We start from the raw sequence: 12367 nt of genomic DNA, 5'->3' as shown, positions 1-12367 counted from the left end.
ACATGGTTAATGATACAGCCAAGTGAGTTTTTTTCTAAACTATTATAACTTCTTACTCACAAGAGGAGTTATTTCCATTATAAGGATGAAGGGATTATTTTTTTTAAAGGAAACAGATAATAAAAGCACACTGTGCTGAAATTACCTGGAGGGGAAGTAACATTAAAAATAAAGTGCCAGTTTGACCCAGAGATCAAGACTGCCAAGTTGGAGAAGCTCACATAACCATCTTGTGTTTCTGCCTGGGTACACCCTATAAACAAACACAAAACAAAATGTAGCTATTAGTTATATATTCGAGATCAGTGTCTTCAAGTCTCTTCTGAAGATAAGAAACTGGACAATAAAGGGAAATGTTTAAAAAATAAGAGCGGTTACCAAACCCATCAAGTTCTTAGACAAGTCTTAAAACCAAATATTTAAAAACAGAATAATAACAGAAAACATATATTGAAACTTTCATATGCTAGACACTGTGCTTTATACATACCATTGTCTATAAACTATATGATAACCCCATTAAATATGCTATTGCCAATATTCTAGAGATTAAAAAAGTAGATGCATAAAAATTACTTAATTCTGGGATTATGGCCAAAATCTTCCTGATTTCAAAATTTGTATTCTTAACTATTACTATAGGTTAACGTTTTATTATTAGAAGTCTGTCAAGGAAAAAAGTCTATTATCTTTCCAGGGGTCAGTATTTTTATGAGTATTTATGTGGTAGCAGAGTTATGCCAATAGATCAGAATAATAGCTAGTCAGAAAATCATGACCAACATATATACCATGCTTGAGCATAAAGTCTCTGGGTCTTAGTTTCCCTGAATTAAATGCAAACAAGAGAGTTCACATTTTATAACAATAAACCATACATTTATAAAAGGAAAAGAGGCAACTTAACTCAAGATTACATTGCCAACACCATAAATTTGTTTTGGACTCTACTACCCCTAAATTACTTTGCTAATTAACAGCTGCTACACTTCACTCTGGAAATGTCACTATAATTGTTATGGTGGACAGAGTATAAGAGTGGTGTTAAAGTTTATAAATTGGTTTGAGATCTCTAAGGCTGAAAGGTATCATAAACATATAGCATGCTTAGTGTTACATTTTTCAATTCAATTGCTCAATCCCTTTTGTGAAAACAGTGTCTTCCTCATCAATTTTGCAGAGCTAACTAAAACTTTTTTGGGAGAAACATCTTTTCTTTCATCTCTTTAGAGTCCCAAAATAAATAAAATGCCCAGAAAAATGGAAATAAATAAGCCAAGACTCAAATAAATGATAGGCGCCCAAGATAAATGCAGTTTATACTCTTTAAAACCTATATGCATCAAAATTATGGTCAATAAACTCTTGCAAACAATGAACTGCAGAGTACAGATGTTCAACATGAAATCATTTGCTGCAGTTTTTCCTTTGACAAACGTCCTTATTGTTCCCATCTTTGGAAGAATACAAAGCAGCATTTAATCGAAATGTGTCCGTCGAGCACAGTGAGTCTGCCTCATAGAACAGCCGCCAAACTGCCTAATGGAAAGTACTTTAGTTCCAAATGGGTTTGCTTTTGCGTTAAATACCAGCTTGCCTTAGAGATCTCCACAAAGATTTCCTTATATATCTATGATATTCTCAGATTTGAAGCATATGTGCCCAAAAGCTGAAGCAGTTGCTGCCAAGTACAGTACATTACTCCAGGGTTCATCATATCTTTGGAATAGCTATTATAAAATATACAAATGCCATTGACAGTCTCCCTGATCAAGCTGGTATAAACAAGACACTGGCTGGATGAAGTAGGGTGCTGGGCTGGAAGCAATATTGAAATTGATTACATGGCTACCAGAGAATATTACCTAAATGTGTTTCCACAGAGTATATGGCTTCTAAAATACCTTTGCAACTTAAACCATCTCTACAACGAATTCACTTCCCCCTTGCTGTACACACTGGAAAACTATTGTATAATTAATGTTAAGGCATTATCTTTAGAAATACATTTTTTCTGCCACTAGGATATATAATAAAATGTCGAAGGATCTGGAAGATCCTTAAATAATTGTCTTTTGAGTATATAAATCCACTTTTGGGGGAAAATAATATCTTTTTCATGAAGGAGGTTCTCCTTAGAAAAAAGAACATGAAGTTAAATGGCAGAATAAAAGAGACTAGACATATAAATATGGTTTTGCAGTTGCTATTTTGTTTTTCTCCAGGAAACACTTAGAACAAGTTGGATAATCCATCCCAAATGCTTTTGGTTCTATTCCTGTGAAGTTAAAGAGAAATATTTCATGATGGCTTCAAGAGAAACTTTCAATCATATGAAATAGGGTGCTTTCTGTGAGATGAGCATTCTAAAAATGAAAAAATACACATGATTTTTCCCTACTTTATGATACACACACACACACACACACACACAATTTGTACATAGAAAAAACCCTCAGTCATTCCTCATACTCTCCCATCAGATCTCCTGAAAGGGACAATGGGGAGGCTACTGATCCAGGTGGGCCAACTGGCTTAAGCATGATTTGATATTAACAGAATATAATAACAAATGGATTCATGCATCATTCTTTTTTGCATGGCTCCAATATAATCCTAAGATGATCAGTGTGGATGTCCTTAAGATAATTAAGGGAACACTAGTGAAAGGTGGTATGGAAAGACAAACTATGGAATGAGGGACAAAATATGAGTAAAGAATGATATAGGAGAAGGTAGGTATAGGTAAGGTACTGAATATGGGCAATGTGTGGATTATAAAAGACATGAAGAATTAATGAGGCATGGACTCTGATAAAGTATGAAGTGTGGGCAAAACATAAAGTATTGATAAAGGAATGAATTCGGAATAAGGAACAGAATGTGGGGAAGGCATGGAATATGGGTAAAACCTAGATATGGTTAAGTTGTGGAGAAAAGAATAGAAGTAGGTAAATTTCAATAGACATATTAGAATATCTGTTGTAATACTGGAACATGAGAAAGGCTGGAAATTAATATTTGATGCTGATAGATTATGATCAAAAGGGAACTTATTGTTATATCCTAAGCACTCTCTTTACCATAAGACAAAAAGAGAACAAAATGGCCCTGAACAATGACAGAATGATTCCATCAAAACCAACAGTTCAAAACTGTCTCATAACATGGTTTGAATGTTTGATTTTTCACATTGGCCAGACTTGGAGCCTTTACTTATTACCATGATTTCCTGATGATGTGGCTTATTCCTGGAAATTTGAACATAGACCATTTGGGACTCTCCTTTCATCTTCAGACTTTACTATTCAGGTTAAAAAAAATGACCCAAAGCAAAAAACAAGAAGTCTGTACTATGGGTGCTATTTTTACCAATGTGAGCACAAACAGGTTATGTAATTCTGCAAAGTTTAGGGGGAGATTCTCACAAAACACAGTGTGCCCTGGGCCTGTAAAATTGAACTGTATAAAAAGAAACTGAGGAGGGTGCTAGGACTTTGGAAATTTGGAAGAAAATTATTTTTATGGGCAGGCTGAAGGGATTTGGTTTCTTGATAAATAGGTAGATAAAATAGGGAATTTGCAAGCCATAATAATTGAAAGGCAACTTGAAAAGAGATGGTAGGAAAATAGTTCTAACAAGAAAACAACAAGCTTTAAACAGCAAGAGTTTTGAAGCTATGAAATGTTTAATCACAAGATGTGATTGCCTCCTCAAGAGAGTTTTCAGGAGAGAGTTCTGTTCTCTGGAGTTGATGAGGTGTAGCCTTGTAGGAAACAAAATGGGATGCTAAACAACCCAAGATCCAAGACTGAATCATGAAGCCTATGTGAAGGAGAATTCATTACCTTGCAAACTTCATCATAACAACTTCATCTCTCTTTTTTTTAGACATATAGCAAAAAAAAAAAAAATGAAAGAGCAATACCCTCAAGAGAGTTAGGCGCTCTGTACCAGATTAGCTGAACCGTTTTAGGTCAAAAATATCTATAGCTAGCAGATGAGACAAGATTTAGCTCTTCTGTATTGGACTTACTCCTATTCATTGTAGCATTTAATAGACTTTCTGGATGCCATGTAAAGGATCTTAGACACATAGGTTGGATAGAGCAAGAAATAAGTGTAGAGTTTCAGCCTATTCTTGGAAATGGACAATTTTGTAGGTAGGTTGATATTTACACTGGCAGATCAATCATTTCTAAGTTTGGAAAAACAATATTCCAGGCAATATAAAAACAATAGAAATGCCCATGAAGTATGTAAGAAATCCAAGTTGTGAATAATCCTTAAATTTGTATAAGGTAGGGCTAGTAGACCAATTATATGAAGGTATATTACATTGTGTATGTGTGTATGTACACACACACACACATATATATATATATATATATATATATATATATGCCATAGCAATTTAAAATTGCCAGTGATTCATTGGTATGAAACCTCCTTCTAACATATTACTGATAAATCTCAAAGGGCACGTTATTACCATGACAGCAATAATGTTACATAAATAACCAGTGCTTAAAACCATATGTCTATAAAGAATGGTTTGTAAAAGTTGACAATATTCCCCACTTTTTCCCTATGTAAATATCATGGTACTAATATAAGTTTTACTTAAAACTTTTATTTCTGGTTTTTGTTGTTGTTGTTTTAACATTACTGACAGATATCTCTTAATGTGGATATTTTAAAAACATTTATTATTATTTTTGAAAAACAATAAAGCTAATACTTAGAAAGTATTTAAAATCTGAAACAGCAATAGAAATGTTTAATTCAGAGACTTGATTGGGAGTGACCCAGCTCTTGGTCTAAATTTTTCCATAGCTCTGAATTCAAACAGACAAGATAAATTCATTGGTTCTAATTTTTAAATTAGATCACCCCATAAAGATTTTTTTTTTTTTTGAGGAGGGCTATCTGGGATAAATGTTGTGTGGATGAGGGAGGCTGCTTTCCTTTCTAGAAATATTTCCCATGACCCACCTTAAAATTTGTTTTAACCAGTTTGAGTTTGTGGAATATCTTATGAATTTTCTCATTGAAACTATGGAATAATTAAAGGGACTTAACAGGTTCATTTTTTTTAGACTGTTAAAATCTCTGGCCTCCTGTTCAAACATCGAAGATGGCTTTAGAAAGTTCCAGTGAACCATCCTGTTCCTGATTATATCCAGTTGATCTAAAATGAATTTTCCTCACCTGATGGCCAAACTTAGAATTGAACTGTGATTGTGCATGATTGGGATTTCCTCAAATGAGAAGAAAAACATATAATCCTACTTGTGGCCAGATACAAGCTTAAGGTCCCTGTGTAGAGAGGAAGGTTGCGTGCATGGGGAGTTTGAAGCTCTTAGGCAAAACTTATGTTGGGAGCTGAAAACTTTGGCTCATGAAATAGAAAAGACTCATAGTAGGAATAGTGATTAATAATTTGGGGTAGGCTGAAGCAAGGTAACCCTTTTCACACTTTGAAACACAAATCGTAACAACCAGAAGAAGAAACTTCTTTTTCCTTTTGCCTTAAAACTTAAAACCATTGTATAGATAAAGGTAAAGGTAAAGGTATTTCTATACCTTTATCTAATTTGACCCAGCAAATGGGTTAGACTGAGATTTTTCTGTTTCTCCTAGTCTAGTCTTTCCTATTTCAGTTAAGGAGACCAATGTCCAAACAATATATGGAGGCAAAATATAGATTTATCCTTACATCCTTGTTTCCTTTACTTCCATTACACAACACTCTGTTGATTCTACTTGTAAAAGACACTCTGAAACAACATTTAGGTTTGTGTTTGTTTTTGTGCTTTGCTTTAAATTTCCATTATTTCTTTCCTGGTCTTCTCCAGTCACTGATCCCTGGACTAGTAGGTTCATCCTTATTCTCCAATCCACCCTCTAGAGCAGAGTGGGAATCAAAACATGGAAGTCAGAGGTTGTTGCTGATCTTCTTAGAAGTCTCAGAGGCTTGGAATCTCACTGAGAATTCAGTTCAGACCCTGCATGTGGTCTCCGGAACCCTTGGTGGTCTGGCTCCAGTCCAACTCTTTGACTTTACCACCCCCTTTATCTCCCATAGTTACTAGGTTTATTTGCCTTCTTTATGTTTCTCAAATATAGTCTTCTGGAAATATTATTTTTAATTAATTCTAATTGATGCCTATTATTACACAGAATGGTGGTTTTGATTGTGGTGTATTGCTACATGAATACATTATTTGATCAGTATTTTCCCGAATTCCTTCTCCTCCCTCCCCCTGTTCTTTTTGCTCTACCTTTTGGTATCCCTCCTAAAACTATTTTACATGAATCACATTTATACTGTTTTAAAACATTAAAATTCTCTTTAAAGAGAGCAACTAAGAACAAAACAGGAAGGAAGAGCATGAGGAAAAGACTAACTGTAAACAAAGACGAATGGGGGGAGAGAAAGGGAGAGAGAACTGAAAGGATTTGCAAATGGTAGGAGACATTCAATGATACACAAAAGTATAAGAGGTTATGATGGGCAAGGGGGAGGAGGGGAAAAAGGGAGAGAATTGAACAACAGCTGAGGAGGCAGAGAGGGAAGGTGGGAGGGGAGGGGAGGGGGATAGTAGGGGTTAGGAAAGGTAGCAGATTAAGACAGTCACTAATATGCCATTATGTAAAAATGTGAGTATGTAACAGATGTGATTCTGCTATCTGTAATTGGGGTAGAAATGGGAGTTCAAAACCCAATAGAGTCAAATGTATGAAAGATGATTTATCAAGAGCTCTGTAATATTTGGAACAATCAATAAAAAAAACATTAAAATTCAATAATTGAACTATTTTGTGATTAGAGAAGGTGTCCTTTTTAAGCTCTGAAACAAAGACTAAACAAGTGGCACAGAAATGATCCTTGGAATTCTGAGTTCTTCATCTGTGGCAGACTACTAGGCACACCTGCAGTACATTCTTTAATCTTTGGGTATGTTGTAGTGGGATTCTTTTTGTAGATTCTAGGGCCAAGAATTTAGAACTCAGAATTAATTTTTATTCAAAAACCACATTATACATGTTTGTTTCTACATGGACCTGGCCCAAAAATGCACATTCCTGGTCCTCTCTAGAGAATATTTGATATAATTTGGGGGGAGCCAAGACTTTGGAATCTTTATTCCAAGTAAACCCATTTTCAATTTCATATACACAAGCTCTAAGAAAAACAGATGGAACTGGCAGTTGTGCTGGAATTGAACAAAAGGCAAGAACAGGAACAAGACAAAGGATAGAGAGGAAGAAATGAACTCTGAGGATCAGATGCTTTTGCATTTATTTATCAATGATTTATTCTATAGAACATTGAGAACAAGTGTTTCTGTTCCTCATTGAAACTACATTGTACCTGGTAAATTCCATCCTGTACCAGCCCATGATACTGTACCAAACCACTACGTGTCATGGAGAAAGTAGTTCATAAAAAAAAAAAAAAAAAAAAAAAAAAAAACTGGGGTTTGAGACCAAGCCAAAGATCCTGGGCCCTTTCTTTTACACCATCATGAGGATAAATGAATGATGCTATGAATTCCTAATGGGAACTATGGCTTGGCTATGATTCAAGTATGACAGACAAGTGTTCATGTGTTGAAATTTAATATTACTTGTGAGATATTAATAGGGTTAAAATTTAATCTGGCCATGGTGTTTAGAGTTGAAGCCTTTGGGAGGTATTAAGAATTAGGTAAATCATCAGGGTAGAATGGCCACAAATAAATACTGGTGGCTTTATAAAAGTGAGACCAGACAGACATGGACATACACGCACTCCCATTTCATGCCACGTGATGCCCTGCACTACCTCAGGCCTCTACCAGCAAGAAAGCCATCACCAGATGCACATCCCTGAAACTCCAGAACTTTGAGCCAAATAAACCTCTATAAAAATTTCCTGCTTCAGGCATTTTGTTATAATAACAAAACATAGACTAAGATAAAGAAAATATTTATTTTCTGTTCAAAGTAATAATAGATATTTGAAAGTCACTGATACCAACCTTTTAGCACTGAATCTGATGTCCCTTCTAGAGAAGCTGAAATGATCCAAGGCTCTGAAGGGAGCCCCAAGGACTCCACTCTTCGATTCTGAAAATGGGGGGTGGAGAGAAAAAGTTGGATTCAGAAGAGTATTCTGTGAAATTACCTAAAAGAAAAGTGGATTCAGACGGAAATTTTTATTGAATATATGTTCAATAGAAATAAATGAAGGAAAACAATAAATGCTTTCTTTCTCATATTAGAAAGATACCAAAATAGCTTACTGAAAGAGAATAGAGATTATCATGGGAAAATTTGAAGCAGGATAGAAAACAGGAGAAAGGACATCTAAGTTTATAAAAGAGAAGAGTGTCATCATTAGTTTAAGGTTACTAAGAAGGGAAAGGTTAGCAGAAGGAAGGTAGAGGGAGTTGGAAAGTGCTAGCCTAGATCAAAGGTGACAGGTTCCAAGTATGGACCTTAGCCCTATGTGTCAAGGGATGTACTTGTAAAGAGGAGAAAATTGGGGGCTGGGGATGTGGCTCAAGCGGTAGCGCGCTTGCCTGGCATGCGTGCGGCCCGGGTTCGATCCTCAGCACCACATACCAACAAAAAAGATGTTGTGTCTGCCGAGAACTAAAAAATAAATATTAAAAAAAAAATTCTCTCTCTCTCTCTCTCTCTCTCTCTCTCTCTCTCTCTCCTCTCTCACTCTCTCTTTAAAAAAAAAAGAGGAGAAAATTGATCTAGTAATCCTATTTCATTTCCCTCATAAATTTTATAAACTTAGAAAAGATGAAATACAACCAGTGGCCATGGAGCCTGAAAATAGTATTATGTACAGAAGCTTCTTGTTAATGACTTACTGAACCACATGTAAGAGAGATAATTCAAAAGATAACATAGAACCGTAATATGTATGTGATGTCATGAACTTTTCACTATGAGAAGACCTCTTCAGATGTAGAAATCCTTCTTTGAAGAGGTGTTATGGTTTAGATATGAGTGTCTCCAAAAAGTTTATGTGTGAGAAAATGCAGGAAGATTCCGATGCTAAGGGGTTAAATTATGAGAGCTTCAACTCAATCAGTGGATGAATCTACTGATGTGGATTAACTGGGAAGTGGCTGGAGGAGGTGAGTCACTGGGCGGGTAGCTCTGGGGTTTATATCATGTCCTTGGTAGATGGAGCTCTCTCTGCTCCCTGGTGCCATGTCCTGAACTGCTTTTCTCCTCTGCACCCTTCCTACATAATGTTCTGCCTCAACTCCGGCCCAGAATTATGGAGTCAGTCAACCATGGACTGAACTTCTGAAACCATGGGCCAAAACACCTACTCCTCTGGGTGTCTATGAACTCAGACCTCTGAAACTGTGAGTGCCACATCAACTTTTCCTCCTCTAAAATTGTTCCTGTCAGGTTTTTTGGTTACAGAAATGAAAAAGCTGACTAAAAAGGAAGGCTAGATTTCAGAGAAGATATGATGAATATGCTTCAAGAATTTTCATGGTGGAGAAAAGCATCAGAATTTTCTTTATCCTTAATAAAATTCTGAACATTCATAGAAAATGGGAGGCAGACTGTGACTTGGAAGAAAAATGACAATAACAGTAAATAGTTTTGTGTTGAAAATTTCACATGTTGGTTACTCTGCAAATGTGTATCAATGATCACAAACCTAAAACATGTTATATAAAGTCCATTACCTGTGAAAAGTTACCTGTTCGTCCAGAAAAGCAAGCTGTGGCTGCACGGGCAGCTCTTTTCCCACTTCTCCACCTGAAGGCTGGACTAGCACTGAAAGAACATAGGGCCGAGTGTATATCCAGCTCTCAGTTTTGAAACTACTTGTGTTTCTAGCAGAAATAAAAACAGAATACATCCATAGGGTTACAAATATCATTGCAATAACTCTTTTCCAAAAGACATTATTACCAGCGAAAATATGTTGTTTGCCCTTATTACTGGAAAATTAATAATATACTATATAATGGCTGATTTTATATTGATATGTAAATTATATGTATATTTGATATGTATGCTTAGGCATAATAAAAAGTGAACTAGGTGGGATAGGGGAGAAGCACAAACTATGTACTTATATTTTTATCATTGTGTATTAAGTTCAGCAAAAAATAAAGCCTTGGTAAAGGAAATTATCAGACTGAATTATTTAGGGGCTGGTATAAGTTGAATATCAGGCTATTTAACCAGCTCTCCCAGAAAACATCCTGGTTTTGTGGAGGAAAAAATACTGTGATTTGTAGTGTGTTCCAGTTTCTGTGGTGTAAATATTCTCCTGACATGCTGATTCCTGGGTAACCAAGATAATGTAACTGAAAAGAGCTGGGAAGAGATAGCCAAAAGAAAACTCCAATGCACCAGCACTTTATGCATTTAACATCCTCACAACCACCATTTCACATTTATGTTCTCCCGGTGTGTATGCATTAAGTAGATTCAATACCTATGGCACTAATTAACTTAGTTTGATTGCAAGAAGCATCTGAGGAGTATAATGCTTGGAACATTTGCTGAGCAAAAACTGTGTACCAGCTATTAAAAACTTTCCAAGTATAAACTCATTGCATTTTTAAAATGACACTATGATATCAGTGCTTTTATTTACATTTGAGGAATAATAAGTCCAAACAACTTATGTAACTTGATAAAGGTCTGAATTGTTCACCAAGGTCTTAAGTGGTAAAGCAGTGAGATACATCACTTCTCATATTGTTCAAGCATGTTAATTGCTGAGGTTATTTAGTATTAAAATAGTTACATACTCCATGATAACTTAAACATCTTCACCCAGAATTTGAATATGTTGGATGACCAAGCTAGCTTTATTAAAAGGACAAAAAAACTAAACACTTACATCCCATTAAATATATTATGTTTTAAATCACAGGCATGCAACATATATTTGACAATTAAATGGAATATATAGACACTATATATCATATGTATCATATATATTCCCCTAACATAGCATCCTTTGTTGAGTTGCCTTAAAATCAGCCTAGAGCAGATCTAATAAGGTTGTTTTTTTTTTTGTTTTGTTTTGAGTACCTTATCCTCTCCCTTCAGTAAATATATATGCAAATCACTTATTCTATTGCCCAACTTCTTCCCCTTCTTCATGTGAGGAGAAAGTATTTGCTCTCCTGAAGGGTACATGTTTGGTAAAGCTGAAGACTAGTCCTGAAAGGAGTAATAGTGGAAAAGCAAACACCACTTCGATCCATTGATCACAACATGAGGAAGTTTCTGTACGAAGTAACTCCCCTCTCCCCTGGGAACCCTAGGACAAGCAGGCAGAGTGGGCATTTGTGGTCATACCTTTGGTCACCTACCAGCTAAAGTTCTGGGCTCTGTGCTAGAATCACTCCCCAGGAATTCAATTAGGTCAATCTTCACTCATTAATTTGCTTAGCCTGAGTGACTATGGGTCCTTCCCCCACCCCACCCCCCCTTTTTTTAAAGGGACTAATTTAAACCAGATTTTTAAAATCTGTGCCATTAATTCTATCCTTCCATAGGTCCCAGGTTATTGGAAAATTTTAACATTGTTACCAGATCCTATTTCTTTCCTAACCTAGTCCTTGAAGGCTTTCTGATGAGGGGCCAGTGCAGGCAAGCAGTCTGGGTTAAAGAAACTGAGAGACCCATTAAAGATTCTGACATAAGTACATTGATGTCTGCAGACAAAGCGATGAGAAACAACTGCCTGAACACTGTAGAAAGGCCTGTCCCTGACACACTTCAAAGTTTATTGTGAGCAAACATCTCTTATTAAATGTAAACAGCATCTCACTGGAGGTCAGAGACTTGCTGCTGCAGCATATCCCAAGGTAATACCACTTTAAGCTCCACATAAACTCTTAAGCAGTTTCTATCCTAAAACCTGACCGTAGGTGGTACAGTTTTTTACGATATGTTATAATAGTGCAATAAATCTGTTAGCTTAAAATCGAATCTCCGTGGCCTTTTAGAGAAATCATCATTAAATGCAGGGTCCTGTTAATGATGCCATCCAAGTGAAATTGTTTAATCTGCTAAGGGGGTGAAAGGTCACCAAATGAATTTTTTATAATACATCAACTTGACACGCAATAGGGAAAACTGTAATAGATAAAAGCAAAGGAAAAGGGCACTGTCTTCTTCTGATAGGTCAATAGCAGCCAAGAGAGTCACTCATCCACTTTCCTTTCACGATGGGGCTCCTTTTGCATTTAATATGGACACCCAATTAATACCTCAGCACCACAGACAACCTCATTTTAGGTGACTTATAGCAATTTCTCCCCCTTCCCTGAAATGAAAGTGATCACAATACATCATAGCATTGTGCGAATT

The 12367-nt window shown here is 36.0% G+C and overlaps 1 protein-coding gene across 1 annotated transcript in view; it reads right to left on the bottom strand.

The window, feature by feature from the left end:
- Pkhd1 (PKHD1 ciliary IPT domain containing fibrocystin/polyductin) overlaps positions 1-12367 on the bottom strand; it is a 426978-nt gene that overhangs the window by 20793 nt on the left and 393818 nt on the right. Inside the window, exons 61-63 of the mRNA XM_026400889.2 lie at positions 9729-9864; positions 8029-8116; positions 146-253 (exon numbers count right to left, since the gene is read on the bottom strand). Coding sequence (XP_026256674.2) covers positions 146-253; positions 8029-8116; positions 9729-9864 — 332 coding nt within the window. The remainder of the gene's footprint in view (positions 1-145; positions 254-8028; positions 8117-9728; positions 9865-12367) is intronic.

Source organism: Urocitellus parryii, chromosome 8 (genome assembly GCF_045843805.1).
Source record: "Urocitellus parryii isolate mUroPar1 chromosome 8, mUroPar1.hap1, whole genome shotgun sequence".
In the NCBI taxonomy this organism is placed as follows: domain Eukaryota; kingdom Metazoa; phylum Chordata; class Mammalia; order Rodentia; family Sciuridae; genus Urocitellus; species Urocitellus parryii.
The sequence above is the reverse complement of the archived record's forward strand: the minus strand, read 5'-3'. Positions and strand labels throughout refer to the sequence as shown.